At 34.8% G+C, this 26,456-nt stretch overlaps 2 protein-coding genes across 3 annotated transcripts; both read left to right on the top strand.

Annotated features, from left to right (window-relative positions):
• On the top strand, positions 1-25,542 carry LOC133802357 (ABC transporter C family member 12-like). Of its 2 annotated transcripts, none has more exons than XM_062240658.1 (26): positions 1-772; positions 1,207-1,385; positions 1,937-1,976; positions 2,522-2,678; positions 3,201-3,315; positions 3,396-3,476; positions 8,546-8,570; positions 9,128-9,163; positions 9,892-9,957; positions 10,868-10,942; positions 11,043-11,150; positions 12,161-12,295; positions 12,776-12,882; positions 12,997-13,090; positions 13,634-13,801; positions 14,055-14,195; positions 14,497-14,697; positions 14,778-14,876; positions 14,978-15,130; positions 20,652-21,025; positions 21,910-22,090; positions 22,187-22,510; positions 23,167-23,923; positions 24,235-24,356; positions 24,697-24,942; positions 25,068-25,542. In XM_062240658.1, exons 1-26 carry the CDS (start codon positions 437-439, stop codon positions 25,197-25,199), a joined length of 4,452 nt encoding a protein of 1,483 aa, XP_062096642.1. In that variant the 5' UTR covers positions 1-436; the 3' UTR covers positions 25,200-25,542. The 2 variants fall into 2 exon arrangements, with proteins under 2 accessions (XP_062096642.1, XP_062096641.1); XM_062240657.1 differs by having other exon boundaries at positions 2-772; positions 9,107-9,163.
• On the top strand, positions 3,768-8,536 carry LOC133802358 (uncharacterized). Its single transcript, XM_062240659.1, has 2 exons — positions 3,768-7,512; positions 7,644-8,536. The coding sequence occupies exon 1, from the start codon at positions 4,132-4,134 to the stop codon at positions 4,864-4,866; it is 735 nt and encodes a 244-aa protein (XP_062096643.1). The 5' UTR covers positions 3,768-4,131; the 3' UTR covers positions 4,867-7,512; positions 7,644-8,536.
• Positions 25,543-26,456: the final 914 nt, after the last annotated feature.

Here is a 26,456-nt window from a genome sequence, read left to right as displayed (position 1 = left end):
AATGTTTTAGCGAGGTACTATTTTGGCATATCACCCCATTATGCATCAAAAATCAAATTTCCCGTTAACAAATAAATCTCTATTCTCAAAATCATGGGCACATGCATCTTCCCGGTTCGCGTGTCTGGAATTCAAGTATAAACTATATTTTAAAGTTTTCCCGCTGACTGATGGGAAGTTGTCTACTTTTTTCCCTACCAAAGTCAACACCCTCATTTAAATCCAACAGTTCCTTTGCAGCCTAGTTAAGAGCACCACCTTTTTTTCCCCCTTAATCTTCTTACTATTTGGTTTCTCTCTTCCTTAAAATCTAAAAAGTGAACTGGGTCTGTGAGTTTAACTCCAAATTTATGTTGATCCTCTTGATTAAGACTTTGAATGCTAGAAAAATCTAACTAGTGTGTATTTTTAAGTTTTTTCTTTTGCAGTACCAAATATGAGTTTTAGGCTACTAAGTTGGTACTGTAAGCCTGCAGCTTATGGGCTTTGGGGAAAAGTAGTAAAGAATGCTTTTGGTTCTTACACACCTTGTGCAGTTGACTCCCTAGTGGTTTCTATTTCTCATTTGGTTCTTCTGGGCCTCTGTGTATATCGAATATGGCTAATCAAGAGCAAGAATTCGAAGGCACAGAGGTTTCTATTGAGCTCAAATTGCCACAATTATCTGTTGGGTTTTCTGGCTGCTTATTCTACTGCTGATCCATTACTGAGGTTGTTAAAGGGTATTTCACTCTTTAACCTGGCTGGCCACACTGGTTTTGCTCCCTTTGAGGTGGGTTTACTCTCATCTTGATTTTTCATGGGGTTTGTCTTTTCAAATGTGCTGTGTATGAATAAGAATGTACTTTGTTTGGACTAAGAATTGTTAGTTTTTAAGGAATTTTTGAAGTGTAAAACCATGTTATGATGCTACTTGTTCCAATTCCACCTAAGTAATTATATATACTGCATATGGAGATTGATGTGGTTTTCCAAACTTGAACTTTCATCTTGATTTGTCATGATTTTGTCTTTTCAAATGTGCTTCATATGAATAAGAATGTATTTTAAATTGACCAAGGGATGTTAGTCTTGCAATGACTTTTTGAAGTGTAATATAATCTTGTAATGCTGCTAGTTGTTCCAATTCTAGCTGAGTGAGAGTGATTATATACTGCATCGAGACTAATGGACTGCCAAAACTTGAAAATAAACTTTCTCTCACAGATAATATCTTTGATCGTTGAATTTCTTGCTTGGGGTTCCATTTTTGTAATGATTCGACTGGAAACTAAAGTTTACATCCGGGAATTTCGATGGTATGTGAGGTTTGGAGTCATTTACGTGTTGGTAGCAGATGCTGTGGTCCTCAATCTTGTCCTTTCAGTTAAGGACTACTACAGTGGGTTAGTCCATCTTTCATTCATGGAATAAATTAGTTTTTGCATCAGTAATTCTTATTTTATTTTTCATAAATGATATCTTAGCTTTTGTCTGAATAAAAAATCCTTTCTAGTTACAGCGAACAAAAAGGACAGTTTTTTCAGATTTTAATTTTCTTGATTTTCAGTAAGTTTATTGGGAAGGATGAACTTATAATTGGATAGAAATCATTCAAGATGAATTGATTGGTATGTTTTGTAGAAAATCTTTTGAAAGAGGAAGATTTATATATGTATATATATATATATATTTATATATTGTATTTACTGAATTGTCTACTGAGCTGTTCTTGCTCATTTTGCAAAGATTAGTTATGTAAATTTCACTATATGTGTGTTAGCAATAAGGCATCAAAATGACAATTTTTTTTCATATTATCTTGAAATCTTATGTGCTACCCAGATTGGAGCACCTCCTTTCTAATTACCTTGCTGTCTTATATAAGAAAAGACACATGCTTATAGTTGTTTTTTTTTGGTACTGTATGCTTACAGTTTAACCTTCACTCTTGCAGATATGCAATACATCTCTTCATAGGAAAGGTTGTTTTCCAGGTTTGTTACAACATCCCCAATATTTTCTTCTATAATGATCACGAACTTCGGCTGTTTCATGTAGATATTCATGTGTGGCTTCTTTACTTCTCAAAATGTTAATTGATCTTTGAACTGAATTGTCTTTTGTTGTGCTTTTGTGTTCTTTATATCTGATATCTGTCCGTGTCTAGGTAATCATATAGTAAATAAAGCAGTTTCTTAATCTAAGAGGTAAAATGTAAGTATGCCATAAGCTCACAATGATTTTTTTTTAAAGGACAGGCTTGTATGTTTCAAAATTACCGAGACAGTTATAAAAGTCATGAAAGTTGAATCTACTGTCTTTGGTTGCATGATTTTGTCTATCGAAACCATTAGTGTAAAATTTCTCATAAGACCTTTATAATGGATTATCATTGTCTTTAAATCTAGATCCTAACTTGACAGCCTTAACGGCGGTTAAAACCTATCCAATCTCAATTTAAAATTAAGGCTGTTACGAAACCTTGTTGTAATTTGAACTATGATCTAACAAGTATCTTTCCATTACCATTACCATATAGGTGCTATTTGGAGTTCTTCTGGCCATATATCTTCCCAACTTGGATCCTTATCCTGGTTATACTGTAATTCAACCCAAGTCTCTTGACAAAGAAGAATATGAAGAACTACCTGATGGAGAGCAAGTTTGTCCAGAGAGGCAGGTTAATGTAATTTCTAGTAAGTATTTTAAAGCTTGGCATCATTGGCACAACACAAGCTGTTTCGGGATCTTTACAAAATTATTAATTAAAAGAGATCATGCATACACTAGATATTGGCTATATGGAAAGGCTAGATATTGGCTGTACACAAAAATATTTGTGTGCTAGTTCATTACCAATTTTCTGCTCATGCAACATATCAGTAAAGTCTCACATAAAGCAGGGCAGAAATCAAATGAACAAACATTGAAGTAAGTCCAAAAAAAAAAGTCAATATCCAAATAGAATGAAATAGAATATTTTTGTTGATGATCAAATCATGTAATACTTTGTTGTTATCTAGTCCTTTCTCTTTTTAGATAATTAATATAACTGAACTTTACCTTGCACTTGGTCACTCATGTTCTGATTCCTTTTCTTTTTTTGGCTAGATGACTAAAGTCATAATTCAACAATAAATTTAAAGATTTTTTTTTCCAATATCAGGAAGATGATTTATTTAACATCCAATTTTACTAAAATTATGACACATTTTCAGACATATATTTTGGATGGTTGAGTCCACTCATGCAGAAAGGCTACAGAAAACCCCTCACTGAAAAGGATGTCTGGCAGTTAGACACATGGGATCAAACTGAGACTCTAATGAAAAAGTTGGCTTCATTTATCTCCTTATTTATTATGCCCCTACTTAATATATTCATACCGCTATATATGCTTGTGGCTTTTTCAGGTTCAATAGATGTTGGGCTGAAGAATCTCAGAGGTCCAAACCATGGCTTTTAAGAGCTCTTAATAATAGCATTGGAGGAAGGTATTTATTAAAGCCTAAGTTTGTTATGTTGATCGAGACTGTTAGTATTCTGTTTGTACATCTGTTAGATTCGTTACAAGATTAGTTATTCTGTTAGAGATTAGTTTACTTCTGTAATCAGCTATATATACTAGTCGTACCGTTCATTTATTCTAATGAGAATCAGTTTATTCATTCACACCTTTTTCACTTTCTTAAGATGGTATCAGTGCCATTCGATTCTCTCATCTGATTCTTGATCTTGTTTTCTCCTCAATCGTTCTGATTCTTCATCTTGTTTTCTTTTCAATCGTTTTCTTGATTGATTTTCCGTTCACCCAAACACTTTTCTCTACTGTGTTCTTCAATGGCGACTCAATCTTCGTCTTAGACCATTTCCGCAACAACTGCCACCGCTTCCGCCACTTCGTCGTTCGCTCCTGTTGTTTTCTCCCACAAGATTTCTGTGAAGCTTGATCATCACAATTTCCTTCTCTGGCGTCCTCAGATTCTTTTGGCAATCAAAGGTCACAAGCTTCAAAAGTTCATCTCCTCCGATTCCGTTCCTCCACCGAAGTACCTTATTGAAGCTGACTAAATCTCGAATACTCTTAGTGAGGCGTATATACAGTGGGAGCAGCAGGACCAACTTCTCTACTCTTGGCTCCTATCATCGATGACTGAGGGGATTCTCACCAAAGTTGTTGGATTTGAAACTTCTGCTCAGGTTTGGGCTGTTCTTGAGGTATACTTCACAACTCATACCTCGGCTAAAATTGATCAATTCACTACTCAGCTTCAAAATTTTAAGAAAGGATCTCTTGCTTTGACTAACTATCTGTTGAAAGTTAAATCCATTGTTGATAGACTTGGATCTATTGGTCTCAAAGTCTCTGCCAAAGAACACATTGCTGCTATTTTCAAAGGTTTACCACCTGAGTATGATACTTTTATCATCTTCGTGAACTCTCGTTCTCAGCCCTATACGGTTGCAGAGATTGAATCTCTTCTCTTCTCGCAAGAGCATAGAATGGAGCGCCAAACTCAAGAGCATAGAATGGAACGCCAAACTCAAGAGCTTGATTCTGTTAATCTTGCTCAGTATCGTGGTTACAAAGGAAGAGGTACTTACTCGAACAACTCTTCCAATTTCACTAATCGCTCTAATTCTTCTGCTTCAAATTTTTCTGGCAATAGCACTGTTGCTCCGAATCCTAGCACTGGTCGTGGCTTGTGGAATTCGTATGCTGCAAGTCCTTGTGGAGGCTTCTCCTCCAGTTCAACTACCACTAGCAGGGCAATAATACTCGGGGATATTCCTCATCTCGACCTATTTGTCAGCTTTGTTCAAGGCCAGGACATGTTTCTTCTTGCTGCTATCAACAATTTAATACGGAGTTTCCAGGAGTAGGTGCTGCCAATGTTGACAAACCATCTGCTAACATTGCTACTGCAGACTCTGTTAATGATATGGCTTGGTCTCCAGATTCGGGAGCTACTAGTCACTGTATAATAGATGAAAAGAATTTGATGCAGAAAGTTGACTACATTGGTTCAAACAAGATTCATATGGGTGATGGAGGTGGCTTGAACATTCAAAATGTTGGTAAGACAACTTTCTACACTCCCTTCACTTCTCTATCTCTAGTCTTAAATCGTTTATTGCATGTTCCCAAAATAACCAAAAACTTAATCAGTGTTTCTCAATTTTCTTGGGATAGCAATGTTTATTTCAAATTCTTTTTTGATTATTGTCTTGTGAAAGATTAGGATTCCAAGCAGGTGGTAATGCGAGGAACACTACATAAGGGGTTATATGTGTTTCATCCTTCCACTATGCATCTCGTTCCTCCTCCAGCTTCACATTCTTCTGTTTTTCTTTCTGAATTTGATTCTGTCAATAATACTCAGTTGAGTACTTGTAATAATACTTTATGTTCCACTTTTCGGTTATGGCATTATCGCCTTGGACACCCTTCCTCAAGGGTTGTCAAATCTATTCTCCCCAAGTGTAACATTGCTCATAGTAATAAAACTATTCATGATTTTTGTAATGCTTGCTGTAAAAGAAAGATTCATAAGTTTCCTTTTCCAAATTCTGATACACAATATCATTCCCCCTTACAGTTGATACACTTAGATTTATGGGGACCCTCACCCACACTCATTCAATGGCTACAAGTATTATATTCATTTTATTGATGCCTATTCTAGATACACTTGGGTATACCTTTTGAAAAACAAATCTGAAGCATTCCAAACATTCATCGACTTTAGGACTCAAGTGGAAAAACAATTTAGTTATCCTATTAAAGCCATTCAAGTTGTCCTATTAAAGCCATTCAATCCGATTTGGGGGGGGGGGAGTATCAAGCATTTAAAAATTATCTCATTCAAAATGGTATACAACATAGAGTTTCTTGCCCCATTGCACATGAACAAAATGGCTTGGCTGAGAGGAAACATAGACATCTTATTGAGACATCCTTGACCTTGTTAGCTAATGCTTCAATGCCTCTTAAGTTTTGGGATGAGGCTGTTAGAGCCTCTGCCTTTCTAATTAATAGAGTACCCTCTAAAACAATAGGTAATTCCACTCCTTTCCAAATACTTTTTCACAGATCCTGACTACTCACAAGTAAAAGATTTTGGCTGCTCTTGTTTTCCTAACACTCGCCCTTTTAATGCTAGCAAGCTTCAATTCAGATCTACCAAGTGCACCTTTCTTGGCTACATCTTAAATCACAAGGGCTACAAGTGCTTATCTTCCACGAGTAGAATATACATTTCTCGTGATGTTCTTTTTAATGAATTTTCTTTTCCTTATTCTACTATGTCATCATCTGTTCCAACTCCTATCTCCTCTCATTCCTCTTCTTCACATTGCACTACTTCTAATTTCATTCCCATTTTTTCCTCAACTCACGTCAACTAACATTTCTTCCCACCCTTCACTTCCATCTCCTATCACTTCTCCTCTGTTTCATCACCCATCTACTAATTCTGCACTCTCAGATTCTCTACCTTCTCATTCACCACCCATTATTCCTACACTCGCCCCCACTCCTTCTATATCTCAGCCATCCACTCCTCACGTTTCTTCACCTCTATCATGCCCTTCATCAACACAACCACCTATTTCTTTGATGGTCTTACCTGCATCATCTTTACCAAGTGCCTCTAACACTCATGCGATGACTACAAGGGCCAAAGCAGGTGTGTATAAACCTAAAGTCTTTATTGCTTCTAAGGAACCACTTACTGTGGCTGTGTGGCTGAAGCTCTTACTAATCAGGCTTGGAAAACTGCAATGCAAGAGGAATTTACTGTTCTTCAAAACAACCAGACCTGGACTTTAGTTTCTCTGTCTGGCAGAAAAGCAATAGGCTGCAAGTGGGTTTTTAAGTTGAAAGAAAATCGTGATGGGTCTTTCTGACTAGTTGCAAAGGGCTACAATCAAAGGTATGGTTTTTATTTTACTGAAACTTTTAGCTCGGTTACAAAGCCTACTACTATTCGCATCATTCTTACTATTGCCTTGTCTGAATAGTGGTTATTGAAGCAATTAGATGTGAATAATGCTTTCCTAAATGGTGAGCTGCAAGAAGAGGTTCACATGACTCAACCCTAGGGTTTGAAGATCCTAAGGCTACTGGTTTGGTTTGTAAACTTAATAAGGCTTTGTATGGCTTAAGACAAGCTCCAAGGACTTGGTTTGACAAGCTTAAGTCTACCCTTTTTGTATGTGGTTTCATTTGTTCTAAAGCTGATAACTCCTTGTTTATTAGACAAACTAATCTTCACACTACATATATCTTAGTATATGTAGATGATATTGTAATTATAGGGAGTTCTACCACTGCAATACAACTACTTATTTTAGATCTTAACAAGGCATTTGCGTTAAAAGATCTAGGGGAGCTTAATTACTTTCTTGGCATCCAAGTAGAACACGCTTCGGATGGGCTTAATCTATGCCAAAAGAAGTATATTACTGATGTCTTAACCAAGGCTAAACTCCAATTTTCTAATAGTCTTGGCACACCTATGACAGGGGGTGAGAAACTTTCAGCTTTTGGTAGTGATCCTATTCAAGATCCTCATCATTATCGCAACCTAGTTGTTGCCTTACAATATGCAACAATCACTAAACCAGAAATTTCTTATGTTGTCAACCGTGTATCTCAGTTCATGCATACTCCTCTTGCATCTCATTGGAAGACAGTGAAACGGATTCTCCGCTATCTCAAAGGGACTTGATTTTGGCCTTCACTTACAGACGTGTTCCGAGCTCTCTTTGACTGCGTTTTGTGATGCCGATTGGGCATCGAATCTTGATGACAGGAGGTCCACATCTGGTCTATGTGTTTATCTTGGTCCCAACCTTGTTTCTTGGTCCTCAAAGAAACAAAGAACAGTCTCAAGGTCTAGCACAGAAGCTGAATATTGGAGCCTTGCTCATGTCACTGCCGAGGTTACTTGGGTTCAGTCTTTGCTGTCTGAGTTGCATCTCCATCTTCCACAGGCTCCTACAATATGGTGTGATAACTTAAGTACATTTTTGATGTATGCAAATCCACTACTTCATGCTAGGACCAAGCACATCGAACTAGACCTCTATTTTGTGCGTGAAAAGGTGCTGAACAAGTCTATTGTTGTCAAGCACACTCCGGCTCATGACCAAGTAGCTGATATACTGACCAAAGCTCTGTCACCCTCTCGTTTTTTGCTTCTTAGAGACAAACTTCGAGTGCTTTCCTTGTCCACTCTCAGTTTGAGGGGGAGTACTAGAGCCTAAGTTTGTTATGTTGATTGAGACTGTTAGTATTTAGTTTGTACAGCTGTTAGATTAGTTGCAAGATTAGTTATTCTGTTAGAGGTTAGTTTACTTCTGTAATCAGCTATATATACTAGTTGTACAGTTCATTTATTCTAATGAGAATCAGTTTATTCATCCACACCTTTTTCACTTTCTTAAGAGTATTGACTTACAATTTTCATGATATCTTGCTTTTCATTACTCTGTTGGTGAAATGTCAATTCCTAGAAATAGTTAATTTCATTGGTTCTTTTCAAATTGTTGTATGCAGGTTTTGGATTGCAGGCCTTTTCAAGGTAAGAGCTTATTTTTTGTTTATTTTTTCCTTTTATTCTTGGGAGTTGGAAAAGAATGGCACCATATATGGAGCATTATATTGACACACCAAAATTTCATAAAGGCACCCCATATATCATTGAAGATGATGAAAGTGATGAAGATAGGTTGTGGGATAGTGTTAAACGAAAGAATCTTTGGGATTTTTTTTTATTATAAAGGCACCCTATATATAGTTTTTGGGTGCAATTAGTCTAGTTTTTCTAGGACACTAGGATGCCTATTTGAAGTATGAACGATTCCAAAGAGAAATCATAGAATTTGAGAGACAAGAGGTGTTGGATTTTCATTTATTCATTATTTTCAAATATTTTGCATTGGCAAAGTGTATGTAGATTGAACCACAATAGATGTTATGCTTTTTTTCTTTGTTTTGTTGGTTTACTCTTCCCTTTTTTTGTTACTTTCCTTAGTAAAATATTAGTGTTAATGGTAACACTTCTCCCATGTTTAATGACTGAAGAATCTTTCTAACTTGACACTAAACTCCTTGTAGATTGTGTATGATCTATTTCAGTTTGTGGGACCCATTATTTTGAGTCAGCTGCTTCAGGTCAGTTCCTTTACTTTCATAGGGTGTTTTTTTTTCTCCCCTTTTTTTTATTATTTTTATTCTCTTTGAGAATGTTTTTCCTTTTTTTTTTTTTAATTAAAAAGGTGTTTATTTTCTTATTAAAAACAAGTTTTTATTATTTTATTATCTTTTGTTTGCTTCCTTATCTGCTACACCATTTAGGTTTAGTTAATATACAAACATCAATATTTACTATTTGGTCAAATTTATTTTCAATCTGAGTAAAATACTTTTACTTATTTTTATTTTTTTGACAAAATAATACCTTTATTTTTAATATATGATATTATCTAATGCATTAAAAATATCAAATTTTCTAAAAAAATATATAATTTAAAAATAAAAAATAATTAAAATAAAGTAAAATTATTTTGGTCATACTAAAAATAAATTTTACCAAAATGGTGGTCAATAACCAAAGCAAAAAATTTGAAAAGTATGGTCATTAAGTTGATTTAAGCCCTAATAGCAGTTCTTATAAACCAAGTTTCTGTGAGCGCATAATATGGTTGGATTTTGAAGATAGTTGTTCTTGAGTTTACCACTAAGATAAGAAATATTTTCACATTCAATGTAGTTGCTACATAAGTTATATATAGAACCTTTCATAACTTGTTTTGTTTTGTTTTTTTTTTTACAGAATTTTCTTGCATTATACAATGTAGTTCTTGTGTTTCAATTCATAATTCTCTTGTTTTGAGCTGCAGTCAATGCAAAGAGGGGATCCATCATGGATTGGTTACATTTATGCCTTCCTAATTTTTGCTGGGGCGGTATGGCTTCTCCCTGATTTGCATCTACTCAATGTGATTTCTGTATAAGACTTGAAGCAATCTGCTATGGTAGTGAAAAGTCAAACTAAATATATTTGAAATAGTTTAGGGAGAAATGCATAACAAATTGGAGGAGATTATTGATTCTCTTATAAACTTAAATCTGAAGTTGGGTTGTATGAGCTCTAGATTTTAGTTTTATTTGTTAAGTAAATTCTTTAGTAAGCTATTATATAACTGTTTACCAAACAACTTTAATCCAGAACATTTTAAATAAGCAGATTTTAACTTTACTAGAAGCTTTACCAACCTGGGGCTTAATAGATGTAATTGTACCTATATAATCTAATAGACTCATGAATTAAAATTAGTTTAATTATTAACCATTTATTAATTTGATAAATCAAAATCTTGTAGGCCACATAAAAAATAAGGTAAATTTTACATCAAGTTGTACTTAAGGAATGTAAGGGCAGTTGAAAATTTTAAGTCCATTCATTATAGTAGCGAAACATGGGTGTATAGTTTGTTTGTATGTGATGAATTGAGCATAATTCTTCTGTCAAACAATACATTAGGAATAGAAAATTCTAAATTTTTCATAGTGAAGGATATGTGTTCTTTGAATTTACTATAAGAGTTCCTAGTCATATAGTGGAACTTGTACTGAATTTTACAATGGTCCAAATTATCATATTCTTTTTCTCTCTAATACAACGCTCTTCTGTTTCTTTGGCAGAAAGACAACTAGATTTTGCTTTTAATGTCTTTCTTTATCTTGACTTATTTAAAAGATTTAATAGAAATGAGTGCTCAAGTGTGTTTCACGTTTCTAGTTTTGATTTATAAGCATCTTTGACAAGAACGGAATAAAGGTGTATTGATCAACTCTTGATTCAACTTTGTTCAGTCAGTAGGGGTGCTGAACGAATCTCGATTTTACCAGAATGTTCAGCGTGTTGGTCTTTGGCTGAGATCAACTTTGGTAAAATTCTCTGGTTTATGTTAACAGCGTGAATGAAGTTTTGAGATTATGAATGAGTTTGTTGATTTTAGGATATTGTCTGATGCTTTCTAATTTCTAGGTTGCTAGTATTTTTAGGAAATCATTACGACTCACACATGAGGGCCGCAAAAATTTTCCAACCGGAAAAATTACAAATATGATTACTACAGATGCTGCTTCACTCCAAGTATGTTCTTATTTGATTTTCTACACTCTTTTGTTACACCTATTTGCCCTTCTCCATGTATAAATTTGTTCGATATTATTTGATCATGAGTTGCTTAAAACCATATGGAACATAGATTTTTTGCATTAATTTTTCCTTGATGCTTTTGTTGGAAATATACTAATCATATTAACTTTTTTCTTAAAATTATCAGCTGGTCCTAGATTTGTTAGAACAGATAACTTAATTTCCTCTAAAGATGTTTTCAATAAAGCACGGTACTAATTTCTGTGCTTTTGTATTGTGAAAGACTGAACAAAGTAATTTCATGATGAATCTATTAAAGCAATGATAGGCAAAAGCCTAAAAATAAATACATAACAGAACAAAAACTAATACAAAATTACAAAAAAATGCTGCCATTCTCTACATAAAGCAGAGAAAGGTACATTCTTAAGCTCCTCCTCATAAAACAGCCAAATGGCCTCCCAATGCCTAATTTTTTCCCATAGAGACGGCACACTCTTTATCTCCATTCAAATAATCTTTTACTTTTTTCCAGTCATATTGCACACCAAATAGTTACCACCCCAGTTCACCATAGCACTTTTGTTGCTTTATTCTCTTTAACATAATGGATGAAAAGTCCATCACTATTTTTTGGCATACACCACTGAAAGCCAAATTCAATCAGAAATTTAGATCATACTCTCATTGTGAAAAGAGCAATGCATAAAGAGCTGGCTAGCATCTTCCACATTTTTCTTGCACATTACACACCAGCCTGGTGAAAGCATGATTTAAGGTTTTCTCTGTTGCAACACTTAATGCACATTCAAATGATCTAATCTCAGCAACCAGCAACCAAGCAAACAAGCGAACCTTAGAAGGCAATGGAGTAGGATATATATAGTTACACTACATAGACTTTTTGAAGACATGGCTTGCATACATTATATGCATTGAATGGGTGAGTGGGATGGCAGTTGACAAATTTAAGTATAACTATAATAGTTTTTGACATTTTTCAGCAAATATGCCCACTACTTCATGAGTTATGGTCAGCTCCATTTCGTATTATCATATCTATGGTTCTCCTGTACCAGCAATTGGGAGTTGCATCTCTTTTCGGGGCTCTAGTACTAATTCTCATGGTACCCTTACAGGTAGGGTGTACTTTTTGTTAATTCATTCCTTACTTCTGTCATTTTTTTTTGTCTAGAGGTTCTCAAAGTACAATGTGTAATGTCTGCAATTAATGAAATTCTCATGTGGTAGCAGTTTTACTTTCCTTTTCTAATTTTTCTCACCTATTTATTTTCTTGTACATTCTGATTTACTGGAGAGCAAAATCAGCTTAGTTTCAAATTTAATATGTTCCTCCTTTTTGTTTGTAAAGTGATATACATTTGGAAAAAGTCCTAGTTGATCAGTGAATTGAGTTTATATTTCTTTATGCCAAAATATGTTTCATCCAGGAGAATTAACATTTTTTTTATATCTATGCTGTACCTTGCTATTCTTTTTTGTAAAATTCTTAGTTTATCATCTTCATAATAAAAATAAATAATTGAGTAAGGTTTCAAGATCATAGCATACTCCTGTTTAATTTTGTTTAATTTGAATTTCCTGAGTGAGGAAAATAGACAGTTGTGCTTTCCAAAATGCGAAAAGTAACAAAGGAAGGACTGCTATGTACTGACAAGAGAGTTGGCCTCATGAATGAAATTCTGGAAGCCATGGATATTGTGAAGTATGGTTGTTTCTGAAATAGGATATAGCTATTTTTTCATTTTTTAATTTATTTATTGTTATTTTTTAGCACATTAGGATTAATTGATTTGATTCTTTGCTTAATATGTTTCAGATTTTATGCATGGGAAGGTAGCTTCAAGTCTTGTATTGAAAACATACGGAATGAAGAGATATCGTGGTTCCGTAAAGCTCAATTACTATCCATTGTATGTTGGAAAATAGTATCTGTGCTTCCATCTTTCCTCAAATTTTTAAGGCATTTTCTATGATGTTGGCAGTTTTACTAGAAGTTATATATGCTGTTAACTTATTTACTTCACTTGTCTGAAGATTTAAGGTTGTTTTTTCTTGTTTTACAGTTTTTATAACTTAGCACCAACTATGAATTAAAAATTCAGTTACTCATAAAGGCAAAAGAGTTACCCAAGAGGGATAGCTCAAAGCCTCAAATGATCAGGCTCATCGTTTTATAAGGTCTTAGGTTCGAGTTCCTCTTGAGTACCTGCATAGCAATTGTTATAGTTTTCCGTTCTACAAATATTGTAGGGTTAGGAGAGAAATCCAATTTCAAAAAAAAAAAAAAGAAAGAAAGAAAAAGAGTTGATTGTATGTTGTTATTAAAAGGTATTGTAGGATAATTTTACTCTAATACTTGACTATTGATAGATGATCAACTGGCTCATACTAGTACCTAGTTTCACATGTTTCTTATCTTCACATTTTTCTGATTTAATTTTCTTTCGTTGCAGTTTAATAGTTTTATCTTAAACAGCGTCCCAGTATTTGTGTCCTTGATATCATTTGGAGTTTTCACATTGTGCGGAGGAGATTTGACACCTGCAAGGGCATTCACATCGCTTTCTCTATTTCAAGTGCTCCGATTGCCATTGATGATGCTTCCTAATCTATTAAGTCAGGTGCAATGTTTCTTCTATAATATATATGGCTGAATGATTGTATATGGAAAAATCACTTCAAGAGAAACTTATTTGTAAAGTAACTTTTCAAAAGGTTTTTGGTTGCTCTGACTGTCCCAATTTTACATTTCTTTGAGTAGCCAACTTTTACACAAATATTTTCATTTAGAAATTCCTCATTTTTATACGCTTTGTGTGAAAAAAAGTTTTCTATGTTGCATTTATAGTACCTGAAATCACTCTTCTTTGACAGATTGTGATTGCAAATATATCATTGCAACGCATGGAGGGGCTACTTCTAGCTGAAGAGATAATTTTACAACCAAACCCACCTCTTCAACAAGAGCTTCCAGTCATATCAATTAAGGACGGCTACTTTTCATGGGATGCTAAGGTTACCCTTGGACTAGCCTCTTATTTTCTTACTCCACTAATAAGATCTATATTTATGAGTCCATAATTTGATCCTCTTGTTTATATATGGTGAAAGTTTGCGTGTATATATATATATATATGTATATATTTATAAAATATGTAACTATAAAATGGTGAGAGCTATGATGAACTTAACAATGCTAGTGCAGCAACACTATTTCCATTAAATATTTTCATGTACTGAATTGCACAAAATTGTTGTCCCTCAAAGTATGTTTCTTTCCAACTAAAATGGCTCTAAAGATCCCTTTTCTTTTCAGGCAAATAAGCATACCTTATCAAACATTAATTTAGATATTCCAGTAGGCAGCCTGGTCGCAATAGTAGGTGGAACTGGAGAAGGGAAAACATCACTCTTATCAGCAATGCTAGGGGAGATACCATCTGTGACCAGTGGAAGTGTTGTGATAAGAGGGAGTGTTGCTTACGCTCCCCAAATTTCATGGATTTTCAATGCATCTGTGAGTTGATTTTCATACATTTTGAGTGGGAAACTTTTCTTTATTGCCATGCGTACTGATTTCTTGGACTAATCTTCTAGGTGCGTGATAATATATTATTTGGATCTAAATTTGAACCTGCAAGGTATTGGAAGGCTATTGACGTAGCTGAGTTACATCTTGATCTTGATTTGCTTCCAGTTGAGTGTTTTTTACAAAATTTTACATAAGCAGTTATTGCTGATTATTATGGAATGTTCTAATAGTTAACTAAAAAATACTTGTTTGTCGTTAATATCAGAGCCACGATCTAACAGAGATAGGTGAACGAGGAGTGAATATCAGTGGTGGACAAAAGCAAAGAATTTCAATAGCTAGAGCTGTATATTCCAATGCAGATGTATACATATTTGATGACCCTTTAAGTGCTCTAGATGCTCATGTTGCTAGACAGGTACTCACTTGTAGGAAATGTTGGTGTATATTAGCCTTTATTGCTTGGTATCCTCTTAATTAGGAAACCACTGTGCATAGATTGTATATTTCTATATTTAGATTATTTAATAGACTGTCTATAATATTTGTCATTACTAGAATATTCTGGTATTAATTTACCAAATATTTCTTTATTTTGTACAGTACCTATTTAAAGGTATGTTTGCTCTCAATGAAAAATTATCAGTGAATAATTTTTACATGGTACCAGAGCCACTACTGTCACCCTAAGAATCGTACTTTTTTTTTCTTTTTCTTTTTACTCTTAGAAATTGCAAGCAACCTATTTTTTCCCTAAAAAATCGTTGCCTTCTCTCATTGCTCATGGCCACCTTACCTGTTCCCACCATCACTGATGATACCTCAGCCGACTCCACCATCAACAAGAGTTCTCCTAATGTCTCTCCCACTCCATTTGACCACCAAAACTCTCTCCAAATCACCATCCATAAGGTGAACGGCCAAAACTTCTTGCAATGGTCTCATTATGTTAAGATGTACCTTCGGGGTCGTGGGTGCTTGAGGTATTTGATTGGTTCCACTGTTGCACCTGACACTACTGATTCTTCTTATGCTAAATGGGAATCTGAAAACTCTCATTATGGCTTGGCTTATCAATTCCATAGAGGTTGACATTGGTAAGGCATATTTGTTTCTTTCAACTGCTCAAGAGGTTTGGGAAACTGTTTAGGAAGCCTTCTCAGATTTGGAAAATTGTGCTCAAGATTTTGAACTCAAATCACGACTTTGGGATTAGTGACAAAACTCTCTCACGGCAACTCAATATTATGGTGTTCTTTATAATCTTTGGCAAGAGATTGATTTATTTTATGTCCCTGAATGGAAATGCTCTGCTGATGCCTCTTTTTGTCAAAAAATGCTTGATCGAGAGATTGTTTGATTTTCTTCATGTTCTTAACCGAGATTTGGATGAAGTACGTGGGTGTCTCTTGGGCAAAAATCCTCTTCCCACTATTCGTGAAGCTTTTTCGGAGGTTCATAGGGAGGAGAGCTGCAAAAGGGTCATGCTTGGAGCTCTAGATGTTGTTGAATCTAACCAATCTGCTCTTGCTGCCCGACGCTCCAATGATGGTGCTGGAACTCGCCGTGAATGACCTTGGTGTACTCACTGCAACAAAGTTGGCCATTTCAAGGAGAAATGTTGGGTTCTTTATGGGAAACCTGCTGATTGGAAGCCTCGTCCTTCTGCCCGGAATTATTATGACAGCAAGGCTTTCACTGCTCACAACCCGAGCCATTCTCATTCACTCCAGCGCAGATTACACAACTCCAGCAACTTCTAAACATGACTCCTACTGTACAATCTGCTGCACAATTTGATCCATCACCATCCTCTTCCAATCCAGGTATCTCTGCTGCCTTTACTGCTCAAAAATCTGCCTAGATTGTAGATTCAGAGGCTTATGATCACATGACTGGTCAATCCCATCAGTTTTCCACACACACCCATTGTCCAAGCACTCAACAAATTAAGATTGTTGATGGTTCTCTTTCTTTTGTGGCTGGTAAAGGGTCTATATCTTTGTCATTTAATATTATCCCTTATGATGTTTTTCATGTTCCAAATTTGTCATGTAATCTTCACTCTGTCAGTAAGATTACTCATGATCAACAGTGTTTTGCCTCCTCACCACTTGGTTGCATTTTTCAAGATATGTCCTCGGGGAAGATGATTGGGAATGCGAAGACATGTAGTGGGCTGTATTACCTTGCTCCTTTTTTTCCTGCTCAAGTGAATAAAGCATTTGTTTCTGGCTGTCTCCCTTCAAAATCTGGTTGTATTTCCTTCAATTCTGGTCATATTTCTTCAAAACACAGTGATATTATGAGGCCCACCCTAGTTTTTTGTATTTGAAATATTTATTTCCTAAGCTATTTCTGAATAAAAACTTGAGTTTATTTAAATGTGAAATCTGCCAATTTGCAAAACATACTCCTATTGTTTTTCGTCCTATACCCTACAAGTCAACTCAACATTTTTCTCTTATTCATAGTGATATATGAGGATCATCAAGAATAACAAACACTACAAGTACAAAATGGTTTATCACTTTTATCGATGATCATACATGGGTTAGCTGGGTTTTTCTTCTTGAAAATAATTCCAATGCTGCCATCACATTTAAAAAATTTCACTCTATGATAAAAAATCAATTCCATGCAAATCTCCAAGTATTTCACACTGATAATGGAATAGAATATTTTAACTCTATCTTAGATGATTATCTTCTCTCTCATGGCATCATTCATAAAAATTCATGTACACATACACCCCAACAAAATGGGATTGCTAAACGTAAAAATAGGCACCTATTGGAGGTTGCTAGAGCTCTTTTGTCCACAACTTCAGTCCCCAAACATTTATGGGGTGAGACTATTCTTATTGCCGTTTATCTTATAAATAGAATGCCATCTAGTGTTAAAATATCACACTCCACTTTCTAAGCTTTTTCAAGCATATCCTCATACACAACTTATCTCTAATCTCCCATTAAAAACGTTTAGTTGTATATCTTATGTCCATGCTCTTGGACCAAATCACTCTAAGTTTGATCCTAGAGCGCTCAAGTATGTTTTTTTGGGCTACTCTTCAACAAAAAAAGGATACAAGTATACAAGTGTCATCATCCTTCTACTCGTCATAAGTACGTCTCATTAGACGTTACATTCAATGAAGAACAACCATTTTATCCCAACTTTCCACTTCAAGGAGGGACTGTAATTGATGTCTCTAGTTGGGATATTTTTCTTCCTAAAGCTATTCCAGAACTTTAAGAGTTAAATACAATTCCAAGTTCATCTGAACAACAATCCCAGCCGCTGCCAAAAACTAAGGAAATCTTAGTTTACTCTCGGCGACAGAAAAACTCTCATGTAATACAGCCAACTGATGCTCCAACATCCCATGAGTCCGACTCACAGACTATTCATGCTGTAAGTAATCCTTCTTTGAACCCTATTTTATTTGATGATGTTCCTAATGTTGAGTCTTCTAGTATGGTGGAACCCGAATCTGAGTTACCTATTCCCAAAAGGAAGGGCATTCGGAGTTGTACTCAACACCCAATGTCCAGATATGTTTGCTATAGTCGACTAACTTCGCACTATAAAGCTTTCCTAAAGGTCGAACAACTGGTAGTTCCCAAAAATATTATTGAGGCTCTCTCACAGAAAGAATGGAAGAAAGCAGTGTTTGAAGAGATTGATGCACTAGAAGCGAATACTATATGGACAATAGTCAATTAACCTAAAAATAAACGTGTGATGGGATGTCAATGGGTGTTTATTGTGAAACACAAGGCTGATGGAACAATAGATAGATACAAAGCAAGACTAGTTGCGAAAAGGTTCACTCAAACATACGGCGTGGACTATAACGAGACGTTTGCTCCTGTTGCCAAGTTAAACATAGTAAGAGTTCTACTATCGATTGCTGCCAATCTTGATTGACCCCTACAACAACTAGATATAAAAATTGTCTTTCTCAATGGGCATTTGGAAGAAGAAGTTTTTATGAAAATACCTCCTGAGTTTGAAGAAAGGTATAGAGTGGAGAATGTATGTCATCTAAAGAAATCTCTTTATGGTCTAAACCAATCTTCAAGGGCATGGTTTGAAAGATTTAATCAGGTGATAAAAAAGGCATGGATACAAACAAGCTAAATCAGATCACACTTTGTTTTTTAAACATTCAGAGGCAAATGTGACTATTCTCATTGTATATGTTGATGACATGATAAAAACCGGTGATTATAAAGAGCAAGAAAAACTTTAAGGTGTGCTAGCTCAAGAATTTGAAGTAAAAGACCTTGGACCGATGAAATACTTTCTGGGAATGGACGTTGCAACAAGACAAGGTATTTCGGTGTCGCAAAGAAAATATATACTAGATCTCCTCAAAGAAACCAGAATGATTGGTTGTAAACTTGTGGCAACACCAGTCGAACCGAAGGGCAAGTACAAGAAGAAAGTCAAAGAGGAAACTATCGACAAAGGAATGTATCAACAATTAGTGGGCAAACTAATCTATTTGTCTCATACAAGGCTTGACATTGCGTTTTCTGTGAGTTTAGTTAGTCAGTACATGCACAATCCTCTAGAAGAGCACTTGGAAGCTGTAGAGAATGGTGAATAGAATTATATGTTTTATTCATGTGAATATCATATATTTATACAACCTAGGAGAAACTAAAATAGGAAAGTATGGGAGAAAATAGGAAACAAAATAATTACAATTGACCCTATCTTCTAGCTAATTTACAGCTAATTATTCTAACAGAAGCATTGTACAGAATCCTATGCTACCTAAAGAAATCTCCAGGGACTAGGTTATTATTCAAGAAAAAAGAGGAACGAGAAGTTGAGGCCTTCACAAATGCAGATTGGGCAGGATCTATTGGAGATAGAAGGTCAACAACAAGCTATCGTACTAAAGTTTGGAGGAACTTGGTTACTTGGTGGAGTAAAAAACAGCCAGTGGTAACTTGAAGTAGTGCTGAAGCAGAACTTAGAGCTCTTGCCCAAGGTGTATGCGAATTAATTTGGATTAAACGTATACTTGAAGAACTAAAGCTTCAAAGAATTGAGCCTCTAAAGCTGTACTGTGACAGCAAATCAGCCATCAACATAGCACATAATCAAGTTCATCACGACAGAACGAAGCATGTGAAGTGGACAGACACTTCATTAAAGAAAAAATTGATGGAAATGAATTATGTGTTGTTTATGTTCCCAGCAAACACAACAGACTGACATTTTGACTAAGGGTCTATCAAAAGAAGTTTTCGATGAGTTAGTGTGCAAACTGGGCATATGGAATCTCTATGCACCAGCTTGAGGGAGGGTGTAGGAAATATTGATATTTATTAGCCTTTATTACTCGGTATCCTCTTAATTAGGAAACCACTGTGTACAAATTGTATATTTCTATATTTAGATTATTTGATAGGCTGTCTATAGTATTTGTAATTACTAGAATATTCTGGTATTAAGTTACCAAATATTTCTTTATTCTGGATGGTACCTATTTAAAGGTATGTTTGCTCTCAATGAAAAATTATCAATTATCAGTGAATAATTTCTACATCACTCATTCAGCGTATAAATTTATCACTGTTGAAATCTTAGTCATATTTATACTGATTTTCAAACAGTAAAGCAATCAACCTTAGTAATAGGATATTTTTCGATAAGTTGTAAATTATATTATTTAATATTTTATACCACATCAATGTAGTTTCATGATTGTGAGGATACTTTACTTAAGGTAGCTCAGAAAACAAAAATATTAATATCGGACAAAATTGTTGTCTAGTTAGTATTTTTCTCAATTTCCTTTACTGAAGTAGTTTTCATTCACTTTCTTTAGGCTGTTAGTAATACTAGATTGGTTTGTTAAATTTTAGTCTGAAATATGTGCAATAAGTATTTGTATTTATGTAAGCCCCTTTCGTCTCCAGGTTTTTAACAAGTGTATCAAGCAAGAGTTGCAAGGGAAAACCAGGTTATTGGTCACAAACCAGCTACATTTTCTTCCACAGGTGGATAAAATCGTTCTAGTCTCCGACAGTACCATTACAGAGCAGGGAACCTATGAGGAGCTGACAAAAAATGGAAAGATGTTTCAGAAACTAATGGAAAATGCATGGAAAACTGGAAAAAATGTAAAAGAAAAAGTGGACAATGAAAGCTGTTTTCAGGATATACCAGTCCCAGCTCTTAATGGATTATTTTCCGATGCCAACAATTCAACAAAAGAAAATTTGGAGAAGGTTGTCCTAATCAAGCAAGAGGAACGGGAGACTGGTGTTGTCAGTTGGAATGTCTTGATGAGGTAACACGGTGCCTAATCTAAGATTCATGATTAAAAAATTTACAACTTTTTTTGGAAACAAACATTCCTAGAGAGAAATAAAAATCATCAAAATCATTTTAAAGGACACCTATATGTTGCAAAAACTACTATTTTAAAATTTTGAAACTCATGAAACTTTATGTCATTGGAACCCCTGATGAAACTTCATGATTATGCTCGTTTCAATCACATCCCATCTATTTTTGAAAACATAGCACCCCTTTCTAGTGTAGAATACCCACTTGACTATGTTGTATTCAGCTATTCTTCTATTCCTACATAAAAGGTTGCAGTTATCAATCTTTCTTTTTAAGTTTAAAGGCTCCAAACAAGAACAAACTTAATATAAACAAATAAATAATTCAGGTGATAAACTCAAAGATTCTTATTTGGCAATTAAATCAAAGGTATTTAGAATTATTACATAAATATTTTTGAAGATAAAAGAGGAGTCAGGTGAAGAGCTTTGGGAGAAGATAACGTTTTGGGTAGCAACTTGGGTTTATTGAGCTAAGGTTTTGAGGGTTTATCATTTCTTTATCTTAGTAGAGATTGGGAAAGTTTGTGTACTAGTTATGATTTAGTTTTGTAAGTTTATTTTTTTGCTTTAGCTTTTTTTTTCCTTGATTGTTACTATGGTTTTCCTTGGCCACAAGTGAGGGTTCTCGATAAAACTTGGGAGGAGGTCACTCATGGACATGTGACCTTTGACTCTTTTCAAAATATATATATTATTTCTTATGTGGGATGCACATATCAATTATATAAACCTTATCCAATTAATTCTAAATGGGGGCCATGCAATATGCTCTCGTTACCTAAATTTAATATTTTGCAAAACTTGATTTTGGCTCTATTTGCAGGTACAAAAATGCACTAGGAGGATTGTGGGTGGTCATGATTGTCTTAATTTTCTATTCATTGATGGAAGTTCTTCGAGTTTCAAGTAGCGCATGGCTAAGTTTATGGACAGATCAAAGCAGCTCAAGAAGATACAAACCTGAAATCTATATTTTCATCTACGCACTAATTTCATTTGGCCAGGTGCACCAATCATTGATGTTTATTTGGCAGAAATTTCATTTAGGCTATAATATAATCACATGGTTTAAATGTTGATTACTATAATGTTTGATTCAGGTGATTATGACGCTGGCAAACTCTTTTTGGCTGATCATATGTAGTCTTCGTGCAGCCAAAAAATTGCACAATACCCTGTTACATTCCATATTCAGAGCTCCAATGATTTTCTTCCACTCTAATCCAACTGGACGAATAATCAATAGGTTTTCAAAAGACGTAGGTAATATAGATCGGAATGTTGCAAGTCATATGAATTCATTTCTTGGTCAGTTGTGGCAGCTACTTTCAACTTTTGTGCTGATAGGAATTATGAGCACAATATCCCTCTGGGCCATCATGCCACTTATGATCTTGTTCTATATGGCCTATTTGTACTATCAGGTATGCTTGACATTATATCACTTCTACTTTCTTTTTCTTTTATCCCAATTCATAAACCACCAGAAGATTTTTTTATTCTTATTTTTTATCCAAATAACATCTTCTTTTAGACTTTGAATATTTGCTATAGTGTACCGAACATAATTGCTTACATGACTACTACTCAAAGTCCTCACTTGCTATATTGGGGTATTTTGGGAGTAAGAATTATTGCTTCTTATACTACAGAGGAATATTCTAAGAAGCTTTTTTGGTTTGTGATTAGTGCCTATGAGTAGTTATTATAAGTTTGTTTCACTGTTGTGGATTTTGATTTTGATATATCCTATTTCAATTTTAAAAAAAAGTTTGTTAAAGAAATGTTGATGTCAAAGAAAAGAATTACACAAATATCAAATCCTACAAGATTGAAACAAAGATATTTATGTAGACTCTGTAACAAGAGTCTACATAAATATCACTAAAAGCTTAAAGAAGTTGGATGAAAGAAAGGTGTCATTTACGGATAGTGACCACGAGTAAGTATAGCAATGTTTGTCATATGAACCAAATAGTCAGTAAAACAAATTATCATTATTATTTGCACATGTTAAACAAGTATAAAGCTTTATTAATTTTTTTCTGCTCATCATTACTATTGACCATTATTCATGTAGAGCACATCTCGTGAAGTGAAGCGCATGGATTCTATTACAAGATCTCCTGTTTATGCTCAATTTGGAGAAGCACAAAATGGCTTGCCAACTATTCGTGCATACAAAGCATATGATCGAATAGCCAATGTAAATGGAAAGTCGATGGACAACAATATAAGATTCGCTCTAGTAGGCATGTCTTCAACTAGCTGGCTCTACGTAAGATTGGAAACATTAGGAGGTATAATGATTTGGTTGACAGCAAGCTTTGCTGTTTTGCAGAATGGAAGAGCGGAAAACCAAGCAGAGTTTGCATCAGTAATGGGCCTACTTCTCAGCTATACTCTAAATATCACAAACCTTCTTAGTAATGTACTGAGAGTAGCGGGTAGAGCTGAAAATACTTTAAATGCCGTTGAGCGTGTTGGAACGTATGTTGATTTACATCAAGAGGCTCCAGATGTAATTGAAAACAACCGACCCCCACCAAGATGGCCCTCATTAGGATGTATTAGTTTTGAGAATGTTGTCCTACGTTATAGACCTGGACTTCCTCCAGTTCTCCATGGATTGTCTTTTACAATTTGTCCAAGTGAGAAGGTTGGAATAGTTGGTAGAACTGGTGCTGGGAAATCTAGCATGCTTAATGCACTATTTCGAATAGTTGAAATGGAAGAAGGAAGAATCTTGATAGATGGTTATGACATTTCTAAATTTGGACTTACAGATTTGCGAAAAGTCCTCAGCATTATACCACAATCAGCTGTCATTTTCTCAGGTATGCCATGTATATATGAATGTTTATTAGTTTAACATAAAGCCTGTGTACTGTTCGTCAAAATCCTATGTATATATACAAATAAATAAATGGAGAGACAGATAATAAATCCTAGAGAGAGAGAGCGAGAGAGAGAGAGAGTTGCAGTGGGTGTATGCATCCCCATGAAGAAACATCAATATGCCATTCTTTCAGCAATGTTTTTGTTAATTATTCTTTTGTATTATTATTATTTATTTAAGGGGAGGAAAGAACACAAGAAAACAACAGGTTTGAAATCTAGACTTTTGATTTTAATTTTTTCTTTGTAGGAACTGTACGGTTTAATCTTGATCCTTTCGGCGAGCATGCTGATAATGCTCTTTGGGCAGCATTAGAGAGAGCGCACCTTAAGAATGTTATCGAAAGGAAACCTTTTGGTTTGGAGGCAAAGGTATATTCGAGGAACACACAACACACACAAACTAACTTCATTAACTAACCACTTGTTGGTCAGTTAGTTGTGTTAGAGACAAGACTTCTCTTAGTGTAGCCTAAACAATCCATAATTACTGTGATATTGATTAGCAATGCTTTTCCACTTTCAAAATTCTAATTGCTTAAACTTGAGGTCTGCCATGTATTTTAAGTTATATATTTCACTGTAACTTGATGCCTATGAGAGTGAAAGTAAATAAAATGTACTGTTTTTTTCTTTCTAAAATAACTCATGTCAATTGAAGATAGATGAAAAGTTGATAAACAAAAGGTTACCTACATCTGCTTGTGTCTAGGTTCTTGAAGGAGGAGAGAATTTCAGTGTTGGACAAAGGCAATTACTAAGTCTTGCTAGAGTATTGTTACGAAGATCAAAGATACTTGTTCTTGATGAAGCGACATCAGCTGTTGATGTCGAAACTGATGCTCTTATCCAGAAAACCATTCGTGAAGAATTCAAGTCTTGTACAATGTTGATTGTTGCTCACAGGTTAAACACAATAATCGACAGTGATCGAATACTTGTACTTGACGCTGGTCAGGTAAATCAAACTCTGCAATTTTCTTTGTTGCAAGTAATGTGCATTATACATCATGAGATTTTCAAAGCAAGTCAAGTTTATACCAAATTTTATTAAGTTTCATTGGAGAATTGTTAATTTTTTAGGTTCTTGAGTACAATTCCCCAGAAGCATTGTTGTCAAATGAAGAAAGTGCATTCTCATGGATGGTTCAAAGCACGGGGCCTGCAAATGCTCAATACTTACATAGCTTAGCACCAAGAAACAAGCAAAACTAGATGGGAAGAGAGAAAAACAAGCAACTAAATAAACAAATGTTGCAGCTTAGTATGCGCAAGATGTTTCTCCCGCTACTTCACATAATGATCTTCAATAGTTACATATTAGATATTGAACACAAACAATGGTAATCTCTTGAAAACAAAAGATGTAATCATTACAGTAGCAAGAAGATGTGGAGGGAACCTTGAATAAGATTACAAAGTAGTATGAAGGTAATCACTAATTACGTCACATAAACATAATTCATGTGGTGGCATAAGATGTATGATGCACATAATTTGTGCTTTCAACTTTTAAAATTAGTGACAAAGGCTAATCAATCTGATTCTTTGCTAGTAATTTTTATTTGAGATGCTACCATTCTTAGGATTGGTTAAAATACAAAGCTCAAGTTGTTTTACACAAGCTATGTGTAAAATACTAAATTGTTTCAAATGTGACTTTTTGTTATAGGCATTTAAAAATTGTGCTTTTGAGTTCAAAGTGATACATTGAGGTATTTAAGGATGCTAAAAAGGTTTGGGAGCATTTGGTGGGGTTTAAGGTCAATTTTGAGAGGTTTGACTAGATCGTGTGACGTTGCGTCGCCTAAAGCCTAAGAGCTTTACAAAATCCAGTAGGCGACGCATCGCTTGGTAGGTAATGCATTGCCAATAGACAGGTGATGTGTCACCTGATGTGTCCATACGAATATGTGTTTTAAACTTCAAATGATGTGTTCTAAAGCTTTAATCCTATTGGTTAGACTTAATGACAGTGCCTAAACTATAAAATGGTTCTCTTAGAGTTAGAGTTTTGATAGACTTGATCACTCTTTCAAATTTCTTTCTAACCACCTCCCTCTCTATATAGCTTTCAAGATCATAAGTTTTCTCTAAGAAATTCATAAAGAAAATGCTTGTCTTTGTGAATTTTAAGGCTTGTTCAATCCCAAGACCTCAAATATCCATTAGTGGCTAGGAAATAAAGAATTTGAACATCGGTATGCCTCATGTATAAGCCTTAGTTTTGATTCCCATTGAAGAAGAAGAAGTTTCAAGTGGTATTCAACTTAGGGTTTGAAGCTTTTAAGAAGATTCAAGAGTTTTGGTCTACAACTAGGGTTTGCATTGTCTTTCTCAATCTTTTGTTGGTCTTTGTCAATGATAATTGTGTATAAATTCTTATTTTTGTGGTGGTGTAATCTCACTCTCCCCCAATAATTAAATTATCTATTTTCTGAGATACATCATCATGGAAGAATCATCTTCAAT

This window comes from Humulus lupulus, chromosome 9, assembly GCF_963169125.1.
Source record: "Humulus lupulus chromosome 9, drHumLupu1.1, whole genome shotgun sequence".
NCBI classification, from domain to species: domain Eukaryota; kingdom Viridiplantae; phylum Streptophyta; class Magnoliopsida; order Rosales; family Cannabaceae; genus Humulus; species Humulus lupulus.
This window is presented reverse-complemented; position numbering and strand designations above follow the sequence as displayed.

What these genes read in the sequence shown, in the direction of transcription:
- LOC133802357 (XM_062240657.1), top strand. Translation starts at nt 437, where the DNA reads ATGAGTTTTAGGCTACTAAGTTGGTACTGTAAGCCTGCAGCTTATGGG. An exon ending in TAGGAAAGGTTGTTTTCCAG is followed by an intron (nt 1,977 to 2,521) that starts GTTTGTTACAAC and finishes ATTACCATATAG; the next exon opens with GTGCTATTTGGAGTTCTTCT. An exon ending in CATGGATTTTCAATGCATCT is followed by an intron (nt 14,698 to 14,777) that starts GTGAGTTGATTT and finishes CTAATCTTCTAG; the next exon opens with GTGCGTGATAATATATTATT.
- LOC133802358 (XM_062240659.1), top strand. Translation starts at nt 4,132, where the DNA reads ATGACTGAGGGGATTCTCACCAAAGTTGTTGGATTTGAAACTTCTGCT.